Source organism: Megalops cyprinoides, chromosome 17, assembly GCF_013368585.1.
Source record: "Megalops cyprinoides isolate fMegCyp1 chromosome 17, fMegCyp1.pri, whole genome shotgun sequence".
NCBI classification, from domain to species: domain Eukaryota; kingdom Metazoa; phylum Chordata; class Actinopteri; order Elopiformes; family Megalopidae; genus Megalops; species Megalops cyprinoides.
Window position 1 is genome coordinate 7,261,431 of NC_050599.1, and position 23,795 is coordinate 7,285,225.

The 23,795-nt window shown below is 43.4% G+C and overlaps 2 protein-coding genes across 4 annotated transcripts in view; one reads left to right on the plus strand and one right to left on the minus strand.

The window, feature by feature from the left end:
* Positions 1–945: 945 nt before the first annotated feature.
* On the minus strand, positions 946–3,276 carry atraid (all-trans retinoic acid-induced differentiation factor). Its single transcript, XM_036549375.1, has 7 exons — positions 3,165–3,276; positions 2,735–2,865; positions 2,458–2,526; positions 2,251–2,322; positions 1,950–2,071; positions 1,566–1,666; positions 946–1,120 (listed from the first exon to the last, which is right to left on the minus strand). Exons 1-7 carry the CDS (start codon positions 3,255–3,257, stop codon positions 1,016–1,018), a joined length of 693 nt encoding a protein of 230 aa, XP_036405268.1. The 5' UTR covers positions 3,258–3,276; the 3' UTR covers positions 946–1,015.
* A 962-nt stretch (positions 3,277–4,238) lies between these two features.
* The window catches only part of snx17 (sorting nexin 17), a 38,868-nt gene continuing 19,311 nt past the window's right edge, over positions 4,239–23,795 (plus strand). For 2 of the 3 annotated variants that reach the window (XM_036549372.1, XM_036549374.1), the window contains exons 1-4: positions 4,239–5,004; positions 17,202–17,276; positions 19,737–19,854; positions 22,135–22,199. In XM_036549372.1, the coding sequence (XP_036405265.1) occupies positions 4,945–5,004; positions 17,202–17,276; positions 19,737–19,854; positions 22,135–22,199 (318 nt within the window). In that variant the 5' untranslated portion in view covers positions 4,239–4,944. The remainder of the gene's footprint in view (positions 5,005–17,201; positions 17,277–19,736; positions 19,855–22,134; positions 22,200–23,795) is intronic. The other variant, XM_036549373.1, reaches the window with a different exon arrangement.

Below are 23,795 nucleotides of genomic sequence, written 5' to 3' on the forward strand. Positions count from 1 at the left end.
GCAGTGCATTTATTTTTTTTGCAAATTACAACATTGGTTACAGCAAATTAACTTGTAAATCCATACATTACTTTTTGGAAAAAAAAAAAAATTAAAGAAGAGGTATTACATTGGAGTGGTTAGTGCCACTTTTCTTCTGACAGTCACCTGACAGTCTCATGCTCATTATCATTTCAGATAAGTTCCAGTGTCTTTCCTAATGTTGAAATTGACAAGCTTTGACAATTACTGTTACCTGAAGTTGCGGTTATATCTGAACAAGAAATTCAACCTCTGGACAACAAATAAATGTGTTTCAATAGTAATGTCACTTCTGGGATGCTGCACAGGCTGAAATGGTTACACAAACCATTATTATACATACTACAGCTTACATACCAGGTGTGGTTTTTGATGAAGGTAAGTTATTACTAATTCAGTTGTGACATTGTCCGAATACTGGAATGAAACACATCCAAAGTGTAGTGGTAACAGACAACCAGGGACCTCACTAATGATGTCAATACATTAAGGTATTGTCCCCCATGATGCAGAACAGTGCCAGCATAATTTTAAATCAATAAAATATAACTGTAAAACTATCTTTGTGTATCTTATGTACTGTACAGTAGCCAGACATGTGAAGATAAGTCTAAAATGGAAGTCTAAAATGCCATATAATGCCGAATTTTGTTTTCTTACCCCCTACAGCTGGAACTAAAACCAGCTGTAAACTTGCATTTCAATAAATAAGTGAAAAATAGTTCTTAACAAAGTCCTTACAATATGGTTGTCTATAAAAACAAATCTAAAACATTTTGGCACATTTTGTTTTCACATAAATCACTTTTTAAAAGTACCAGTCGGCTCAAGTTAAAATGAATAATAAAAAAAGCTCTAAAATGTGCACAGACACACCACCCTCTGTCATCAGCAGTCTGATGAGTGGCTTGGTGAGCACACTCAGAGCTGGGGGAGCGTTATGATGGAGCTGGGTGCAGGCTGTCCTGATGCTCTGACTCCCTGAGCAGGGGACTCAGATGGACTTGGCCTTCCGTCGCTGCGTAACCCAAAGCAGGGTGGACACCAGGACCGTGGCTGCTCCCAAGATCCCCAGGGCTTCAATCATTGGAAACTCGCCCTGTGACAGACACAAGCCCCTTTCAGACATGCACTGAAAGCTGGAACAGAGGTTTTTTTTTTTTTCTTCATTTTGATTCTTCTCCACAGCTTTCTCTTGAGGGAGACACTTTCCCTCTTTTGTGTGCCTGTTCTTTTTCCCCACACTGTTTCCACAACTCTAAGACTCAAGATTCCAGCAGGTTTCCTTAAAATCTACAGAAGCTCTCACAACCGGGGAAAGAGGCTAAAAATCAATTCAATCAAGACAATGATCAGATGAATGTTGTGGTTAAGTGTCTGCCTGCCTGTGGTTAAAGACCACCTAGGACCTGCGATGAGTAACCCCCTTTGCAGATGATAAAATTGATGGACTGACTTGTTGACAGATATTGAGAAAGCAGGACTTCTATTTTTCTTGTGGAAGTAATCTAGAAACAATCTGTGATCTTGTTCACTTTACTGACCTCCCTGAGACACTTGTATCCATGGTGATTATCTATACAGCTACACTGGAAAAAGCTCGGTCCATTTGGAGTGCAGAGGGAGTTCTCAGGACAGTCCCAGGCTGAGAAGAGAACATGTACAAAAATGAGTTATCCTATCAGTGTGAGTGATAAGTTCCCATTAGTTTCTAAAAACGCTTTGTTTCACTTGACAGCCATTGAAATTATATCATTTCTCTCATTCACAGCACTAGAAAAATGATCACATTGAAGAAGCCAAATTTGATATACACTACATATATTTTAGGCCAAAGAAACAACTTCGGGTTTGTTAAGTTACAGCAACGAAATTGGCGTATGAAGGCAGGTGATGTGGACGAGTTGGACAAGGTCACTGTGACGTACATATATTCCCCGTTTGATAGCAAGAATTCCTCTGTTCTTCACACAGGCAAACATTCCCTCTAGTCTCCACTTTTTCCCAGGATGCATTGCCCCCTGGGCAATCCAGCTTTACTGGCAACAACCTAAAATCACAGATGGCACTGTTCAGTGCTCATACAATTACAGTAAGTACAAGTAAAGTAATATTAGTGGAAGGTCATTATGATTATTGTTATTGCTGACAAAACATACAAGTTATCATAATATATATAACTACCATTGGATTCACCCAAAAATATTCAGGCAAATTTAGGTTACTTACAGGTACTGCAGCTGTGTGAAGCCTTGAAAGAGTGTGTCATTCAGGTTAAAAATTGGGTTGGCTGAAAGATCTCTATTAAGTAGTGAAGGAAAAATAAAGAGATCAATTTTAACCTTTTTATATGCAGATATAGGTGAGAATACAGAATTGTAATGTAATTACTTCTGAATCACTAACTATTTGAATGCACACACATTTTTTACGTACATCATTTGGGCTGTTGTTGCTTCATGTAGGTCATCAACTTGTTTTAGGGAACAATTTGACAGGTCTAATCTGAAAGAGATTTATTCGTGGGATACAATAAGGGACAGACACACAACTGGTATGGAGGATGGATTTCCGTTCTTTAGTTAAAGTTCATTTAGTTTAGTTAAAACTACTTAGTAGAAAGTAGGTGAAAGAAAAAAGTTCTCTCTGGCGCAGTTCTCTCGCATGGATGCAGGTCATTACCGCCACGGGTCGCGGCTACGCCAATTCCTACCCTATGATGGAGTCGGCGACCTGCGCCTGCGTTCCGAGGCAACAGCGGCCGTCGATCTGCCCTGACCTCGCTGCGCAGAAATCCCCCACCGCTGTTCCGTTCCGCAAGGTGCCGTCACACACACGACACACCTGTGAAGCAAGTAACACGCGGAGCTGAGTAACTGGAAACAGTCCACTTGGTTGGACTGGTCTCTGATGCGTCAACTAGCCCAGCCGAGCAGCTGCGGAACCGAGATATCGGGGTGAGACATCTGATGACGGGGTCTGACGTCTCAAAGTTTAGCCACAAGTGCAGTATCGTAAACGGTGGCCAGCTATCTTGCAAGCTGGTGAGGAAGCCTGTCGTATGTTAACTGAAACAAAATAAGATAATAGAGTGTTTCAGTGTGACGTTCATCAAGTAGCTAAAGTCATATTCATTTTCCTACCTGGAATGCAGTCTGTAGGAAACCCGCATCAAAACAGACAACGATGACCAGTAACACAACAGCAGTAAACGTCCGTACAGGTCCAGCTGTCATTTTCAGTTTTGACACAGCCTGAATCATATGACCTGTAGAAACATCACGTGACTGCGCACGTTCGTGCGCAATGATGCAGCCTTGCCCTTCAATACGTCACCTGCCCACAAGTGACTGCGGAAAGATAAGCGTAAGATTTGGCTATCCACACGTTGATGCGTAGCGCAAAGAAACTCAAGCGCTTGATAACGTGTCTTCCGTATTGATAGTGTATTTCAGATAAGTAAATATTATCATATGCCATGCACAGAAATAATATCACAGACTTTTTAATCTACTTTGATTGAATTACAAATCGCGCTGAGAGAATTGCACGTCTATTCTCCCGGCTTTCCTATAGACCTGGTAGGCAGTGGGAAGATATGGTTTAATTATTTACAACTATTATCCACCTTTAAAAAGACGCAGCATCTTAGGCTATATTAGTTGAATCAGAAGTAATGCCTCCCCTTATATGTCCTAATATGTTTAACAATAATATTCAACAACAATTAACAGCCTTGTGTGTCGCACCCAAGACATCAAGTTTCACGTTGTCCCAACTTCGTTCATGGACAATATTTCACACCTTTTAAACAAGTAGAATCATTGGCACAACGCCCAGGTTCCTCACAAAACTATCAAGTCCCACATTTGGGCTGTAATGAGGTCCTCTTTGACAGCACACAAATATGTCAATACAAATAGGTACCGATTCATTAAACATTTGTCAGTGCAACGATCTACGATCGTGAGGTCATTTGACCGTGCTGACACTTTGGAAGGTACCATCAAAGTACAAGGGGTGCCAGGGCATTTTATTCGTGTATGACACACTGATCATGAAAGTCATAATTCATAAAAACGCGTTTGCCCTATAAATAACTACTTTTAATTTATGTTTCTCCACTTTTGTAAATGTCGTGTTTTTTGCTTTTTGTTATTAAAATGATAATGTTCTCCCCCTTTCAGTGCAGTAGTTTAATCCATGAGTCTGTTGCAATGGCCCGTGAGCGAACGGTACAAGTGGAACGCTGTTGAACGTAAATACCTCCATCATCATTAATATGTAGCGAAGGAGGATTTGTTAAATCACATTTTTAAATGTCTGCTTTCTGTCAGCCGTGTTCAGAAGAAATCCTTTTTAGGAGAAACGAGAGCTAGCTTCTCCGGCACCTTGAATGTTTTTTCTTTCTCATTCGTATGTACCATTAAGAGCTCAGACGGGGGTTTTCTGCAAAAACAAAGTACCCATTTTCTAAAGGAGTTCCCTAGAAGTTGACACGTTACGCGATTGAATGGAATTACCAACCCGTGTCGCTCTTTTTTGCTTCTGCAAAAGATGTGTTAGCATTTATTTAGCGTTTAAGTGACAAATTCTGCTAAATACGGCGAATAAACAGCGACAGCGAAGGCAGAATTACTTTCAGTCGCAACATGGCTGCTGTGGGGTTATTAGGGAAAGTTTAGCTCTTGACTTCAAATAAGTTTTGTTAAAATTTATTAAGTAACTGCTGGAGAAAGAAGACCCGTCTCTCATCAGCTTTCAGTGGGCAAGAGACCGCAGTAAGTTGACCTTCCAAGGGAGACCGCTCGCTTCCTAAATAGCCATCCGGCTGTGCATAGCTACCCCTTGGGCTGTTACAGTAGGTTTCTGGTTCCCCACAGATCATTGTTTGGAAGGACTTTGCGACATTTGAATAATAAAATGCATTTTTCCATTCCTGAGACGGAAGTTCGCTCCGGTGAAAATGGATCAACATATGTGGTAAGTTAAAGGTTTTATACGCACGTACTGTGTGCTGTCGTTTTCATCTTTGCGGTTTTTATTGTTTCAACTTGTCATACACGTGATTAACACGCCTGAAAATCGAACCAACTGAGATGTCATTTTGCAAGCTAAACCTTTTCCCATTTTATATATGTAACTGTATGTTTTTGGAGGCAGTTGGTCGAATTAGCAAAACCTGTGCATGACTGCTAATGTTACCAATATGGGCTACACATTTTTCCATTGCTGGGAGATGCCGTTTTAGGCTTGCACGTCGTGAAAAGATAAAGTGCAATTTTAAGTACAGGTAGCCGCAAAAAGTGTTCTTCTTTGACAGACACGATCAGCAAATTTGTCCGTTCGAAAACCTCGACGTTTACGGGATCGACGTGTCGCCGCGTACCAAAAGTTTTAATGTGGCGCGCTCATATTTTGACTGCAGATTTAATGGTCTCAGACCAATCGAGCATTTTGAATGTTGAATGGGTATGGTGCATGAGGCGAATTGTCATTCGCCTGCAGTTGCCTTTGGCACCCATTATCGTTTGGTTTCCAACAGTCTAGTCCGTAACAAACTGCATATATTGGAGATCGTCTAGTATCACTCATTTACTGATACTGACTCATTGCTTTATCTCTTTGGCGCAGTAGTCCGTCTAACCTCACCATCTCGATTAATATTCAGTCAGTACCAATGGTCGTATGCGCCATTACATCGCACACAAAACTGGGGGACTTAGGCGTTTATTTTGCAGCATCCTGAGTAATTCTATGCTGGCATGTTGATCCAAGTGCAGTGAGACAGAACAATCTTGAAGTTAACGCAATTTCAAAAAGGGTAGACTAAAACCGAAAACTGACATTTCTTTCGATAAGAGCGCAGTGCCTCAAGTGGGCATTTGGTTAAGCAATCATTGAAATCAAGTAATTTCACATGTAAATACCCTTATCAATAGGTGATCAATAGCTATCTGAACAGGGCAGTTGGCTTTGAAAAAAAATCTTATGCGCTGTAATCTTTAAGTGAATTCATAATGTAGATCTTGCGAGGCGTAGGTAAATATTCACAATTTTTGAATTACGGATTACCACTGTGTTAGACGGCTGCTGAAATTGTCTTTCAGATAGTATTGTGCTGTGACGTTGTATGCAACGTGCTTTCCCTCAGGTATTTATATTCTTTGCATTATTTGCACACACCCAGATTAAACCCAGATTGTCTTATTTGTAACGATGATAGCCATTCTCCTTTGGATGTAGTGAAACCCTAACCTAAGCACAGTAAATATTTTACCAATAGAACAGTATAAAACAAAAGAAAAACTTCCAGTTTAACAACATTAGAGGTGAAGAAATATATTGTTGTGTACTTGTTGCTGAAATGGTACACTGAGATACTAAAATATTTTGGATTGCTGTTGAATCTGTGTCTGAAATAAAGATGGATTGAAGAGGACATTTAAAGACCGCAGTCGGGAATGAGACATGGTCATTATAGTTTTGCGCAAATGGTATCTTGTGTACCACTGAAAGTAATGTCACAGTGCCATTTCCAACCAGAGCAGACAGACTGGCTCTTTGATACAGAACTGTGCAATATTGGGTTTGCTTTGCTTGCAAAGGTTTGATTTCTTTTTTGCGGTCGCGGTTGTCAGATTTCCATTGTGGATTTGTTAAGGTCCTGACGAAAAAGGCCAGGCTCTCTTGGTAACTGGGCATGGTTTCAGATTTCTTTGACAGAACTTTTGTCATTATGATGGTGAGCAAGGAGGCTAGAGTCTGAGGCACCTGCAGGTCTCTTGAAAGGTGAAATAGGTGTCATTGGTGTTTCTCATGTAGCATTTTCTCTTGGTGTATAGCTGGGAAAACAGCTGTCCTGATACCAAATAGTAGAGCAGCAGGCACAGTCCAGTCAGCTTTGATAATAGAGGATTGTTGTGTGATTGATTGCTACCCTTCTTGCTGTTGATTTATGTTTGTTGAGATGACACATGCTCATATTCATGTGCATTTACAGACACTCACAAACTCTCTCTCTCTCTCTCTCTCACACACACACACACACACACACACACACACACAGACACACACAGACACAGTTAGAGGCCAGAAATGGAGACCTATTTGACTTTTGAAAAATGATGATGATGAATGTGGATCTATGATTGTAGCTTGTATTTAGCTGGCACCAAAACACACTTTGTTCCTAACCTAATGTTTTATAGCTCTTTTTTTTCATTCCTTGGTGTCTTTTGTTAAATTTAGTGGCCGTCAAGCTCATAATTTACTTTATAGTTAGGGAAAAAGAACAACATTTGTTTGAACCGGTTATCCGCAGTTAAGAACAAGCTGCTTTGAATCTAGATTGGCTAGAAGCCTATATCTGAGCCTTGCACCTGGTCGCTGTGCCTTTGTGTTAGCAGGACCAGTCTTGGCTTTTTGGTCTGGCCTATCAACTGCTAAATCACATCACCTTTGAATTCTTATGGTATTCCTGTATTCTAGAAGGTAATCCACTGGCTTTAACTGAATTTACGTCTTATTGGTTACCTGATGAGCGTGGTGTTGCCTTGAGGTTTTAAATAGGAATGAACCTGCTGAGGGCTCAGGGCCATAAGGTCTTCCACATTTCATTCGGCTTACTGCCTCATTTCTTTCACTCCCTCATATCCTGTTGTCTTCCTCGCAGATGCAGAGGAAAAGTCTTCTTTGGGACATATCTTGTTTTCATGGCCATGTGTTGTGCTGACTATGTAGTATTTTGAGGGGGTCATTCTTTATTAGGTCTGTTGGTGTTTGCCTGGGGGTGACAAAGGTTATAGAGAAAATAATTATGGACTGGAGATGACCACCCACTCATGAGATACAGAAAGCCAAAGACAGTCCATTTGAGAAACACTGCCTTGATTGTCAAGTCTTACTTATTTCCAATGTATGGGTTAAGTAATGAAGTTTTACCAAATAGCAAGCGATAGATAGGTTAATAATATTGTAATTTGTTGTTCCTTACAGTAGAGCTGCAATGTATGCATATCGGAAAGCACAGTGGCAAATCTCTGTTTTGTTCCACACATTTCCACATTAATAACACACATTCACACATTAATAACTTCCTGCAAAAGTATCTTTTTTTCTGATCTTGCTATGAGCTTTTTAAAGCATGGAAATGTGTTGGTTCTGAAAAGTCGAAGCTGCTCGCTTTTTATTTAAATGTTGCTTAAAACTGTAGTCAAAACTGCACGTTTTCCATCGTACTTTGATGCAGCTCCCAGGTGACCCTGTGAAGGTCATAACATCCCTTGCCTCTCTTTGTAGAAGGCATGTGCAGTGGGAAGTGGATATCAACTCAGATTCCACACAGTTAGACACCAGTCAGTTTAGTGCACAAAGGGCATACCGTGTCTGATGCTTAGCTAAGTGTTTATCCGTTTATCTGCAGGCGATCAATGGGGTGAGTAGCAGACATCTGAAGTGTCGTGCTTTAAGTGTGAGAGACGTGCATTGGGGCCATCCTGCGGACTCTCACTGTCAGACCTCCTAATCTCACGCTCTTGATCTCACCTAATGAATGTTGCTCTCCATGTGAAAGTGTCATTTTTGTGACCTGTTGTATAAGCAGACTAAGTTCATGAGTTTATTTCAACAGATTGAAAGAGATGACTGCTTGATTTAGAAGTTTCATAATATTTTGTCAAGAGCACCCCCCCCCATGCTAATTTTCACCCATTTCGCACTTTGCAGTCGTCCTTGAGATCTGTTAGTGGTGTGATTTGCACATGTCATTTTCTGCAATCTACAGAGAGAAGGATGAGTAGAGAAGAGGATGAGTAGAGAAGTACATTCTGAAGTGGTTTCCAAAAGCAGGAAACAGTTTCAAATTAGCTTGCGGTTTAGTTATTAAATCTATTGAATTTAGTTTCTCAAAATGGATACCTGCTATAGTGGGCCCTGATGAAAGGGTTTTTCTCCACTCAGGTTTTTTTCTGCTGGATGTGGATGCCTTGACAGAAATACTAAGCCAAAGATTTTTTTATTACCTTGTGACATAACTAGGCAACTAGATTTCAGTTATGTGCGTGGAGATTCAGAAAGCCCATGAAATATATTTGTCTTGCTAAGGATAATCGCAGCTATTTTCGGGGTTCTGTAATATTAGCTTACAGTTAGCTGCTGTCATGATGACCGACTAGCATGGTTACGAATTTAAGGTGTGTCCCTAGTGGCTCAGTTTGCAGGACGTCCACTTTGAGTGCAGGGTTGAAACTGACTGTGTCATTTGCTGACAATGGCTAGGATTCCACAGCAGCAGAAGGAGTTGGCTTCCTACTGCCAGACATAGGGGTGGATAGGTTGGCCAGGGTTTCCTCGTCTCACTGCCCTCAGGCACCCTCCGATTAGGCAGGCGCCTGCGAGCTGGTTGCATGACATTGGTGGAGTAGTACCTGTCATCTGATATAGTACACTTTGTGACATAATTTCATCTTTCGAAGGCTGTGCAGAATAAAAACTGACAGTGTCTTTTAAGACCTTACTTTTAAGAGAAATGGAATTGGTAGTGAAAGTTAAAGGGCACAGGATCATTTGAGTGAGTGAGTGAGTGAGTGTGGTACTTTACACAGTCTGATGTTATTCAGCTCTCACAATACAGCCACTAATTGGACTGAAGAATAAAGTGGCTGATGTCGGAGTACTATGGGAAATAATATCGGATGTCTTCACTAGCTTTCAACATTGTATACTTACAGTAGATACGGTATATTGACAGAAAATGACTTCCATAGTTTTTTTTTCCGCTGCGTTAATTTTCATGTCCTGTTTTCAGTCTTGTATTGGATACGTTTCGGGTTTATGACTACAGAACTCCTCCAAGTTGAAAGCGGGTTGCGACCTCGTTGTTTCGAAATGCAGAGCGCGGAGATAGTCCTAATTCTGAAGGATTGCCCGCGCTGACGCAGCCAGCCTTCAGAATGTGCAGAGCTTGCAGAGGGCTGAGCGGGAACGGGGTTTGCATTTCAATAGCGGAATTCCTGCGTGAGCAAAATCTTTCTTTATGGCTGTGCGTACTTCCTGCAGGCCTGATGGCACATTCCTGCTTCCTTTATACTTGCTGTATATGTAAAAGGAAGTAAGGCTGGTACTGAGGGATTTTATTGTTAATCTCTTTTTACACTAGGATTTTGTCAATTGAAAACTTTCAAAAGCTTTCCTAATTTTTTATCAAGTTTGACATGCTCGAAAACTGTGAAGAGGCTATGAAGCCGAAATGAGTTGGTTGACTAATAATAGCACTATTTTGCTCATGGGTAGGGTTTCTACAGTCTTTCAGAAGCAATCCTGAATAATCCATGCATCGATTAACAACCAGTCCTGTTTGCTGGTAGAAACAGGACGGGTTGTTAATTGATGCATGGAACTGGCTATTGGTATTACTGTTAAGGGAAAGTGCAGAATGATAGTATAGTTTATGTCTACATTGCAGCAGTGTGCTGTCATGGAATGTATCCAAGAGACGGCTAACACTGATTTATGGGTGCAGTTGCACAGAGGTATAAATATTTATACTACAAGCTTTGTCCCTCATTCCAATATGTTGTTGTTCAAACATGGCTAATCAGGAATGTGTAGGAATGTGTAGCTTTGTATAGCTCTATATGCAGGAGTGTATAGCTTTGAAGTAATGCTTTGAAGTAATATCCATTGCACCAGTGGAGGGGAATTGATGGGGCTTTCCTGCATTGATTCATTTTAACACAACCTTGCTGGATGCTCAGCTCATCATTTGAATGTGGCTGGACTCGTGCACATGAAATGCGGCTGTTTGTGATTCCTTACAAAGATGCAGACATTAGCGATTATAGAAATAATCAGTTGAGACCTTCCTGATCCAGTATTATTTGTCTGGTTGGAAAAAAAGGAATGTGTGTTCATTTTAAGAGCACAGTAAGAGATCTGCTGTGTAGCTCGGAAGTTATAGTACTTGCAGGGTCATCAGCCGGTGATGCCCGGGAGCCCGCAGTGGCGAAATAAATTGCTGTAGTTACGCTGTAGATAGGGGCGGCTGACAGCAGGGGTTAATCGTCTTGCTGCTCTCAGGCACCCTGCAACTCGTCATCACCTGCCGGTTGCTCGGGTGACGTCATTGGCTCCGGGTGACTTGTAGTGTGAGGAATAGCCGCAGTTGGAATGTGAGCGCATCATCAGATTTCATTCGCTATGCCTCAGCACTTCGTCATAAGTGCAGTGGTTGTTGCGTCCAGACAAGCCTAATATATGTTAGCTGCGTGAAGGGAGTAATGCAGCGGACTGCAGATCCCTCTTGATGAATCAAGCCTGTTTCCCCCGGTCTGAGTGGAAAGCAGTGATTTACATGTAGCTTTATCTCTTAGCTTGCGTATTTTTGTCGGGCCAGCCCACCTTTACCTCTGAAGACCTTCCTCATTCCAGTTCCAGCTGGTTAGGCCAGTCATGAGTGGTCTGAAGGAGCTGAGCAAACCTTATGAAGCTGTGGGTGTTGAAAGCGAGTTTGTGTTGACAGCAGATGTACTCCTTGCTGACAGCAAGCATATTTATTTATTCAGTACAGTCAAATACATGTTAAACAAATGTGCTGGCTGGGGCACACCATAAAGGCCTGTGCTGCAAGCCAGTCCAAGCCAGCTCATACACTCATTCCTCTTTCATCTCTGGCCTGAGCTGGACCTGGTTTCATGCACTGGGCTTCTGAACAATGCCATTTTTGTGTGTCTGATTTTTTTGTGTGGTTTGTTGGTGGGGGGTGGGGGGTGGGGGTGGTAGTGATGTCTTAAGGGAAGGTTTGGTTTTGCTTTTACGGTGAATTTGAAATGGAAACGATTCGTTTTCTGTGGCTAACAAACCGCGTCTGGGAATTTGTCTGTAGCGTCCACCGCTGTCCTAGTGTCAAACAGAGAGCTGTTTGTCTGCTGTTGGGTGATAATATCGCATTAAGAGCTGCTCGTTGCTGTGCATTACTGTTGAGTTGAATCTGCACAATAAAGTGGCGTAAGAAATGGAGTGTACTGTTTAAAGGTTACCCAGGGTGGATGAGAGAAATACTACCTTACAGTTATTCATTTAATTTTAAGCTTATATGGTGTTGCAATTTCAAATAAATTTTTGGAAAGGTTTTCTGGAAAAGACTAAGTATTGGGAGATCAGCCATTCTGGACAATGGCAATGTCAAGGACAGCTAGTGAAGGAATTTACGGTAGCGATGAAGAAGATGAGCTTTACCATAATTACCAGGTTTATTACGGCTGGAAAACAAAAGCAAACAAAAATAGCCATGAACAGTTCCCCAGTGCATGCGATCACAAAATGAAGATCTTAGGTCTTAGGCCTCCTCTCAGTCCTGGCCACAATAGACACCTTGGTCATCATGAATGGAGGCAACTCTTGGTACTTCAAACCAAAGGACTGATTTGTGATATATAAAAAACCCAACACTTATGAGGGGTAGCATCCTTGCAACCATTTTAGACAAGAAATAAAATCAATTGCAAATCAAATGAAATCACCCTTGCATTTAATGTGTACACTTTCCTTACATGTGTATGAAGTCTACTTAATTGAAATACCTTATTTAGATAATTCAATAAAAATTGCACCCTTCAAGCTACCTGTGAAAGTTGTATATTTATTGGTTTATGTACAGAGAGTGACAGTGATCAGTGACAGTGAGTAAAAAGTGATCTTTTTACTGCTCAGCAATAAGTGTGATTGGCACTTTTGGAAAATGCTGAAAAGGCATTTGCATGACTTATCCTGAATGTAGTTAATGCATACTTATTAGTGATGTAAGTAAGTAAAGACAATAAGGGATGATCATATCAAGTAGAAAGTAATGTCCTTAGCATAATACATTTATTTTGTGCTGCCACACAAATGAACAACATTAACATTTTAGGTAGATCCCATATTTAGTGGGGATATAGCTACAAGCTGCTAGCTAACTGTCACATGATTTTGCTGTGAAACCATTTCTATATCTTTTCTCATTAAGAGCAAAACTGAAGATATTTTAATAAAAAAATGTTATTTTTCGCATTTACTAATCTCACATTCAGCCATTTGTTGAAGTATCACCTGCATTTGCAAGCTGGATTGTGTAAAAAAATATATCTGTTCATGCTGTAATTTTTGCCTGTCTGTTTTACTACATTCAGGTGAAAATCTGAAAAGCCGGAAAGTCGCTGTTATACTCGACCGTCTTCCTTCCAAATATGAATTTATTTAAGGATGTTTATGGTCACAACATGAAACAGCACTTTGGTCTAAGCCTCTGTAATTGTGGTAGTCTTTCAGTCTGTGGCATGCATGGTCCCATCCCTTTCCCCTGATTGGCTTACATAAACTGGGGCTATGTTTTCAAAAGCTGCCTGTAAGGGAGAGCTCGCCTGTCAGTCCAAGTTACGCTCAAGCTTATTGTGTCTCCTACATCCAGATAGGTTCATGCACCATCCCTGCTGGTCACAATCTGTTGTACAGTAAAAGTTTGTCAGCCTTAAGTAATTTTCGAATAGTCGAGACAAGGTGGTGATGTTTCCAGCAGGCAGTCAGAAAGAGTGACTTGCTATAGTAATGGATTGCTTTCACCATTCATGGATCTCAAAGGGTGTTGAAGTGAGAGGCAGGGGTGACTCGCCTCAACCTCTACCATTGTGTAGCGCCCACCCGGGGGGATGCATGGCGGCCATTTTGTGCCAGAATGTTCACGACACACCTGAAGTGGAGAGAGAATGGGGAGGGGGGATTTACTTAGTCAGTTAAACAGATCATGATTAGATACAGAAGGGTGAGAACCAAGTTTCGCTGTAACAGTGAACTAGGAATTTTGCCGTAACAGTGGAGGGAACTGATAAGTGCCCTAGGATCTTCAATGGTAAGAGAGTCAGGAATATGAGCTCATATATCATCAGGAATGGATGGGCTCCCCGCCATGGAGAAAGATGGGGAGAACCCTGCCACATGGTAATAGTTGTTTGCCTGCATCACACACTTTCTCCTGCAGTCGAGGCTGGTGCATGTGTTCGCATTAGAAGTATGCAGAGGTGCACTGTTGGTCAAGTAGTGATCATCCAATCATTGGCAGTTTTATGGCCAAGCAAAGATTCTTCTGATTCATTGTTGATAATATGTTCCGTGATAATAAATTCCATGTTTTTGAGACCATACCCGCCGGATTCTCTTTTTAATTTCATAGGGACCAGGGCTTGACTCCACACGGCCTCCCTAAAGCTAATTTAATACGGCTTTTACTGTGACTTATACTGTTAGATTTGGTAGCATTGCTGCTCATTCACAGCATAGTTGTGCTTGAAGTTTAATATCTGTAATCTACCTCTGAACTGGATGAGGAATTATAAAAGTTACAGTTTGTTCTTAAAAACAGCACTGCCTTCCACATTTGGAAGCTTTAAAGAAGTTTATGGTCCTGTTTAAAGTTTGGACTTGGAAAAAACAGAAAGCTGAACTGCCAGCACTTTAGAAACAGCTTGTCTTTCAAAAACGGGGATGGCAAATTTAGCTCGGTCACATGACCACAGTGTTGAGTATAAACTTTGCACAAGGGGGAAGAGAGTCAGCACAATTCTTGTGAAAACAAACAGATGGAGTGCAGAAGGAGAAGTGTTCTGGAGCACGATTATCACACGTTCCCACACCCCGCAAAGCAAACAGCAGACGTCTGATCAAAGAGTTTTGCAAACAATGTCAAATTAAACTCAGAAATGTAAGTGAGACGGTCTTATATTACAGCTTGCTAAAGTGCTTGAAATAGCCAGGCACGGTGCCAGTGCTGAAATAAAAAAAAAAAAAAAAAAAACACCTCTGTCTTTCATTCAGTGATTATTGGGTCTGTAAACACCAGGTGGTCCAACCTTTTCTGTTTTTCCTACTTGGAAATTTATCAGAAATAACACCCAGGTCCTGTTCCTCCCATCATAACTTTAATTTGTTTTTGCAAGTGTCTAAATTTTGTAACCCCAGACTGTGCTCTGTAAACCAGAGGGAGAGCCCCTGTGCGCAGATTGCTCCTTCATCCTCATTCATAACCGTAAACTGAGGAGCCATAAGGGTGATCTGGGGCCAGTATTTATGGCCTTGCTCTGTCTTCAGTGTGCTGAGCATGTGTAAACGGAAGTTATGCAAGGCAGTTACTCACATGCTTAAGTTAATTGTCTTACAGTTAATGTGTACTCTGCAAGATAATTAGTTAATGCTGGTTAATATGTACCTCTACCTTCTAGCCATCTTGCTCTATAAACTGAGTGTTTATAGGCACAAAGGTCAGGTCAGATATGAGAATAAGAGTGACCTTAACTCCAGCCACCTCCCAAAGGCAAACCAATGTTTTTTGGTCATTTTAAATGATACAACAAAATAGCTTTGCATGTAGATCTTCCAGTGCTCTGATTGTTTTACTCGCTCGACTGATGATTCCTCCTTGCCTACCTCTGCCCCACACTGTGTTTCCGCCAGGTTTAGGGTCACATTGAACCTGAATCTGGAGACAGCTCCCCCCTGCATCTAGATACTCTGTAGAATGGACTACAGTCAAAGAGTGGGGGGATGGGATTTGGGTACAGAGTTTCCAAATGGAGTCAAACATTGTAATGGAAGCAGAACAAGCGGGGCAGTCAGCTGTGCAGTTCTCCATTATTCTGAGTGATGAAAGGGGGAACAGTAACTTTTACATCACCAGTTAGTTACAATGGGCCACTGAATGTGGTGGCATTGTGGTGTAGTGGTAAGGAGCGGGGCTTACAGCTGAAAAGTTGCCGGTTCAGTTCACCTCTGAGGCACTGGTGTTGTGCCATTGGGCGGGATACTTAACCCACAATTGCCTCAATGAATATTCAGCTGTGTAAATGGATAACATGTAAGAACTGGATAGGATAACCTATGTAAGTCACTGTGGATAAGTCTGCTAAATGACAGTAATGTAATGTAATGTCCTTTAAAATAACGCTCCGTGATGTTAGCTACCCTCTACAGAAAGTTTGACTCACTAAACTCCCTAACTGTAATAGCTACATTTCCTACAGGGACTGTCAGTAAACCCATTCTGGCTGTCTGTCTCCTGGGCCGACTCTCTTGTGCTTACTGCCTCCAAGGTTCCTTACATCTGCCCACACTTTTCTGTGAAACAGTTTGTCATTCAAGGTCACCGCCGCTTGCCGCTCTTCAGAATTGAGCAGTCTCTCAGTGCAAGTGAAACACCCCGCTCTGGGATGATATTCTCCCTCCTCCATGTCTCCTGGCATCGCTCAAGACGCCTGTCAGCTTGTGCATATGCTACAGGATAGCACCATCCAGTAACTCGTAACCAAGCTTGTCGCGATCAATATTGAGAATCGTTTTTTAATCCCCCCCCCCCCCCCCCCCCCCCCCCTTACGCCCCCCTCTGGAATCGCCTTTGGGCCTGTCTGGCATAGCACTCTGTGCACTCGTCTGAGAGTGCTTGGGGCACCACGAATGCAATCCTCTGAAATACTTGCACGCTAACAGTGACTGTATTCAAGTCCTGTAGCGTAGCCGAGGAAATGCGCCAGGGAGGATTTGCATACCTCCCCAGCACCATCTGAGCTGCTCGCAGGCACCTGAGAGCAGGGAGGTGAGGGCACGCTGCTGACACATACACCCCTGTCCTACAGGTACGACAGCGGTTTGTATCTCTGCTGTGGGCTTCTGGTCACTGTCAGCCGATGACCCAGGTGGGCTTGAATCTGGGCTGTAGAGCTAAGCCTGCACTAAGAACAAGTGCATTAACTCCCTGAACTACCTGAGAGCCACATAATCATTTTTCTCATCTCCCAGGGTGATTTGGATTTGTTGTCATTTGATCATTGCAGCTTGGTTTAGCTTATCTTAAGCTTATTTTAGTGTAGTCGTACGTTTTGAAATGGCTGCACTGAAAAGACAAAGTACTCCCCTTCAGTCTCATGGAAATCGATGTAGAAGAGGCTGCACGCAATCCATCTCCTGCCTGCTTTCCTCAGAGCCTTTGATGGCATGGATGTGATGGTGTGGTCTCCCACAAGCCTCAGCCACCCCGCTGATCCAGGCTTGAGAGACAATCGATCAGCCGGCTGGTGGCTCGTCTGTGCACCGCTGCTACTCCGCGGGGCTGAGAGACCCGTTTTCACCACCCGCCTCCCTTCTGTCTCCTCCTCCAGGCCTACAACATCCACGTCAACGGAGTTCTGCACTGTCGAGTCCGCTACAGCCAGCTCCTCGGCCTACACGAGCAGGTAATCGCTGATTATTCCTAACTCTGTATCAGGCCCTCACATTGTTCCCTGTTAGTTATTTGCTTATCCCTAATAGATCAACAATACTGATTTATTGTTACTGATATGTGTTCTGTATTATATTGTAACATAATATAATATAATGTAATATAATATAATATGTGCTCTCTTTTACCCGTTCATCCCTAATAGATCAGCAGCAACGCTCAGTGTTGTTAAAGACTCTGTGCTCCCTCCTACAGGGGCTTTTTACACATTTAGCACTTTCCTCTGATTTCTCATGTCACGCTGACAGTGTTGACAGGATTTTTGTCTGAGTTTAGAGTTTTGACGGTGTTATGCTCTGAAGGGGGATTACATGTTTGTTCTTCTCAGTATGAAATGCCACAGCTCTGGATCATACACGTCAGTTTTCCCTGATCTTTCAGTCGCTTTAATGTTAAAGGAAAGCAAAGAATTTAATTAAGTATTCCCCTGGCGTTTATTTCAAACATAGGCTCTCAAACCCTCTCAAATTCTAAGCCTGTATTTTCAGACACCTGTTGTTACTGACTCTGCAAACCATGGTGACAGTGAGCAAGGGGTGTGATGGGGGCTAACATGTCTCCCAATCCCTTTCACACACAGCTGCATTGCTTAAAAGCAACAAGGCAGGACCCCTTTGCTGTTTTTCAGCTGTAGCAAATACATAAATATTGCAACACCAGTGATTCTCCCTCGATTCTCATTAACTTGTGGCTTACAGAGCCTGCTCTCCTGTTTCCTCAGTCTTCACTCCTGTAAACAGGAAAATGGTCTTGCATTCATATTGGGTGAAGTAAACAAGTGCACCCGGCGGGGGGTGGGGGCTTTGTTGGGGAAGGACGTTTTCCATTCCATTCCGTTTAGAACGTGTGAAATGCAGTGACTCGTTAATCGCGCGAATGCGCCATGCAGCTGTAAAGTTGAGCGCGGTCCTCTCACGCCTCTTCAGTGTGAAGTGCAGTGATTGCGGTTGGGACTAGCTGAGTGTACTCTCCTCTCCCGTCCGCGGGGGTTTTATTTTCAAAACCCGGTAGCGCTGTCAGGGACGATGTTTCGTCGTGAGTCACTACAGACTCAAGGTCTCGGTAGCATCTGGGTTCTGGATGCAGTGGGCATAAGTGTCAGGCACCCTTCTCAAGGCAAGTTTATAACTGTCTGGTACGTTCAGCCAAAACATCCTCTCCCTGTTTTATATTTCAACACAACAGCTCCTGGAGTCTTTTAAATGTGAGAAGCCATCTGCCACTTTAAGGCAAAACCACGAGGTTTTGAAGATGTGTGCTAAAATTAAACATTGAAAAAAAAACATGCTGTCACTGTGACATTATTAACAGCTTCCTCTAGCATCCCTAAATTAGCCCCTCTACAGACTCCAAACTGGAAAAATTATGTGCAAACACACAGGGTGATGCGAGGTGACCTGGGTGCAGGCTGAGTGAAGAGAAAGGCCAAACTCCAGTGTCTCCGTCTTCAAAGCTGCACTTTCCAGCTTGAAAAACTGCTGTTGCTAGGTAACAGGCAACATAAGGGGGGGGGTTTATCTGGTCAAGGTTCTGCCAGACCAAGTGCGATCAGGGCCCCCCCCACCGAAGGGGTTGCCATGGTACGCAGATGCAGCCAACCTGTGATAATTGCCCCCCGTCCAATTACAGCTGGCAAATTTGGAATATTAATTGCGTCCTCATAAGGACAGTAGACCATGCATTTGCATAAATGCCATTTTTTTTCCAGAGCATTCTTCTCTTGCACAATAAGCCTCTGCAAGTAGAATGGATATCCTGTGAGACTGTTCAGTATGTTTCCTGTGACAATCACAGTTGTGGTGCACTGATAGGTAATTGTGCCGTGCAGAATTCACCCATAAGCCTGGCCGACTCTTGGTAGCCTGTAGAGCCTGATTGAGATGCTGTGCGAATGTGAATCTCTGCTTTCATGCTGAGAGAACCCGCCACTGCTGTCTGAGGCTTGATTAGATTGGCAGAAAGGACCTTGTCAGCCCATAGCAACATGCTTGAATGTGTCGTCGTCCCCCCACTGTGGATTCATGTTGTCATTTTACTGGTGATATCGCTGAAAGTAAGAGATTCCCTGATGATGGCACACGGAGTATCAAGCATTTTCAAAATCTGAGTAGCTGCTGCCATTAACAGACGAGTTGCTTGGCAAGTTATTGTGTTATTTCAGCTTTACTTTGTGTCAAAGTGAGGGACATGAAATGGTGAAGGTGATACGTTCTAGCCACTAAGGAACAGCCGCTGCAGTGTGATTTTGTGTATTACTGTCTGGCTGCTGAGTAAGACTTTGAAATGACAGGTACACATACACACACACACACAGGCCTGCACACGTGTGTGTGTATATATATATATATATATGTACATGACTGTAAAAGTATGCTACTTGAGCCTAAGAGCCCGTGTCCATTTGCCCCCTCAGATAAAGAAAGAGTACGGAAGCCATGTGGTGCCTGCCTTTCCTCCAAAGAAGATCTTCACCCTGACCCCAGCGGAGGTGGAGCAGAGGAGAGAACAGCTGGAGAAGTACATGCAGGCAGGTGAGTGACGGCCTCATGCCCGTGTGGCATCTTTGAGGGCGGAATGGTCTGGGCCAATGGACTTGGGGCTTTTTGCAGTGTAGTCTGAACCCCTCTGTGGCGGGCATGTGTCATCCAGTTTTGGTGGTCCTGTGACTTGGTGTGGTGTGGTTTTGAGGGCTAGTCCTACCGGAGTTCAGATCCAGACCACATGACATCACCATCTTGATACATTAATGCGTGATAAATCACCACCCAGTACTCCAAGAACTGTGCCTCCAAGTATCTGTCCTTAAAAAGGGACGGGGATGGATGAAGAAAGAGCCTCCCAGTTGACCTGGGCGGTATAATTTTGCTGTGTCCGTGGCAGGTCTGCCAAACTTGTGAGATTGTCTGCTTCTGTCTCTCCTTCCAGAACTGCAGAAATGTATTCAGTTCAGAGGTCTTTGCTGACACTTGCAGTTGTGAGACATTTTCTTCAGGCCTTGGCTTATTGTTATTGCGCATAGGAAATGAGTGGGACGGCTAGCAGCCAGCTGGGTTTGTGAAATCTGCTGGAGCTCTGGCACTTTGAGCGGAACGGGCCCGGTGTTGTTGGGTATGTTTGCTCCCAGTCTGGGAGAACCCAGTCTGCACTTGGCATGGAGTCTTGCAGGGTTACGTCATGATTTAACACGGATGTGGAAAATTAACTGCTATGAACGCATCGTCCGTTGAATGGGTCGGTTATGTGATTGTGTAACTGGGCCTTGGAGAGTTTTCAGTGCAGAGAACCAAGTGTCGGGTCTTTATGTGCTACAATGAGTCCTACAATGAGTACCAATGTAAACATGGACCTTTTCCCTTAATCTCATCTGGCTCACTCTGAATATGCACCCCTTTTTGTAAACTCTGAAGTACGACCAACAGCAGAGTGGCTATTAAAAAGTACTTCACAATCAGTAATGACCTTTGACCTTATCAGAAAAAAACATTTGGATTAGCACGCTGGAACGTGTCGTGATGTTTGTGTTTGTGTTGGAACATCTTGTTTGCGGAGATTATTTTTCATGTTTGACTCAGTTTCTAACTAAAATACAGGAGGCAGTATGTCTGTTACTGAGCAATTTACAGAATGACTGATGCATGGCTATCTAACAAGGCAGTTAATTATAAACCCCTAAAGACAAATATTTTCAGAGATCAGTCCTGTCAGCTAATAAAAATAGCCTGTCAGCTTTTTGTCTGGCAAATGCAACAAGTTAGTGACATTTCTTAACAAACTGGCTGTTGTTTTGGAAAACTGTTTTTAGCAATTTTGTCAGCTCTTTTTTTCCCCTAACCTGTCAGCTAATTTATGGTAATGTTGATACTGTTTCTGGATGATCAAAAATGCTAATGCTGTGTGTGTATGTGTATCATATGACAGCTTGCCAGGTGTGGTGGCTGTCTAGCTGCTGTGTTAGCCCTGCTCTTGACTGCGATCAGTATTTCTGGGTGTACTGTGTGTTTTGCATCACATGCTATCCCGCACAAAGCTCTTGCGCGGAGTGCCCTGTTGTACACTGACCTGAGCGCAGCGTGGTGCTCCCTGATGTTTTTGAAAAGCACTTGTGGCTTTTTGAAAAGATCTCGGCGGTCGGCGCCTCCCATCCCTCCTCGTAGCGTGCAATCTGGAGCCTGATGGCTTACGATTGAATGATTTGAATGGGTGAAATTATGCTGGAGAGCAGAACATAAAAGCGGCAGGCTGGAGGCTGAGTGACCAATCAGCACAGCTTCCTCTAAATACGGTTTAGCGAATATCACCTCAGACGAGCCAGCGTCGGTGTTTTTTTATGCTTTCTGCATATCTGTGGTGTAAACACAACACCACAATAAATCATATTGTACAGTAATTATTTTCTGCAGCTGGTGTATGAAGAAAGTGCTCATTTATCATTGTTCCTGTAGAGGTATGAGTGTGGCATATTCCCACACATTACATTTCATTCCCCTGGTCAGGCTGTTTCAGGTTGTAAGTTTAGATCTCTCTATAGTCTATATAATCTAACAGCAGTGGCCTTTGCCTTTGAACTACACATGACACACATTAGCCAGTGTTACATTTCTTTGTTTCTCTCACAGAATTATGAGATTAGCAGAGTGATTGCTGAAATTAGCCAATAAAGTTGTATTGGATATAATAAAAATTTCACATTTGTGTCCATAAAAATGTCACTACATGGATTGATGTAGCCTGTACCCCTGATGTTCCCTTGTTTATTTAAAGCATAAATGGTTTTCTGCACCCCCCCCCCCCCCCAACCCCACTCCCTGCAGTGCGTCAGGACCCCCTGCTCGGAGGCAGCGAGTTGTTCAACAGCTTCCTGCGAAAAGCTCAGCAGGTATGTACACGTCTCTCCTGTTATCTTGGTTTGTAGCCATAGAAGTGAACAAATCCTCCTGCTTTGTAAAGAGCCTCACCCTCCACCGTCACCGTGGGTGTGGGAGGTGGTCTGGCTTTGCTGGGAGGTGAAAGGTCCGCTTGCCCACTCTCACACCCGTCACCCCCACCCCCACCCCGAAGCCTCCCTGTGTGAGCGATGGCTGACTAAAGAGTTCCAGGCACTCGAGATTCTGAAAACAAGGCCCTGGCGAAGTCTCCCCCCTGTGTGTGGAATCTAAGGCGGCCTTGAAAAGCCTCTACCAATGTTTGTTTTGATTTTGCCTCTGTGCAGTCCCACACCTATAAATACATTTGAAATGTTTTTGCTGCTGATTTTAATGATCAGGGAAAAAATGAGAAATGTCTGGCTTAGCGCACTAGTGTTTTTTTTTTTCTTCATTGGGAGAATTTTTTTTTCATTGGGAGAAATTCACACCGCTGAAATGAAACCGCATCGTGCCTGTGCAGACCTAGTAAGCCTTTTTAACAGTAATGCGGTATTTTAAGCGACTCTGCAAACTCATGTTCTAATTCGCACTGATGGGTGGCGCATGTGATGTTGCCACGCTTCGTAAAGTAAAAACCCATCCGAGCGACCGAACCTCCGCAAGATGAGGCACAACAGATCTAAACAACGTGAGTGGTGTTGTGGGTAGGGACGCAGGTCAGAGGTCAGGACGTGTCACCGCGGAGTGTAGTGTAATTCATCACAGCATCTGGCTCAGGTCACGTGTGTGGGGGGGTGCTGTCGGTGTGCTGTCGGGGTCCGTCATTTCTGTGAGAGGGTTAAGCATAAGGTGATGTGTTGTGAGTCACCCACTCCCTCCCTTGCTAGGGAGCGTTTTGTGACCTATGAAAGCACAGCATAAATTCGAGCCCCTTTACTTGCTTTCAGCAACACCGGAATGTGAAAATTCATCAAGACGTGCCTCCCCAGTTGCGAAATGGGGAAGAGGTGTGTCTGAGAAGGGGGGGGGTGTTTATTTATTCATGGATTTGTTAGATGCCCATTATCCAGACATTATTAGTGCAGAAGACAGATAGAAGGTAAGTGAGTGTAAAAGCAACCAGTAGCAGAGCACACAGCTACAGGCAAGTACAACCTAAACACAAGAGCAGTAGTAACAGCTCGGTGACTCAGCGGCTAAAAAATGTTTCCTGGGCAGCATTCTGGTACATGTACCTGCACGTGTGTGTGTGTTTCACCTGCCCCCCCCCCCCCCCCCATCCCCGTTCCTTTGTCTGTCTCCCGTCTTCAGACTCTACTTCCTCTGTGTCCTCAGGACTTTACCACGTTGCCTTTGCCTCTCTGTGAATCTTCCCCCCCCAATCCCACACGCATTCACTCCCCATTTAGTGTGGGGCTCCACGGAAATAATCACAGGGCTTTGACATCGCTTTGATTTCCAGAAGAAGCCTTGCCCCTTTTTCTGTCTTGTCTCTGCACCCTATACCGCCCCCCCCTCCCGGCATGTGACCCTGTTACCCTGTTCCCCTCTGACCCCTGCCCATCTGTGCCGCGTCCCCCGCCAGCCCCACGCTGCCGAAAAACTCC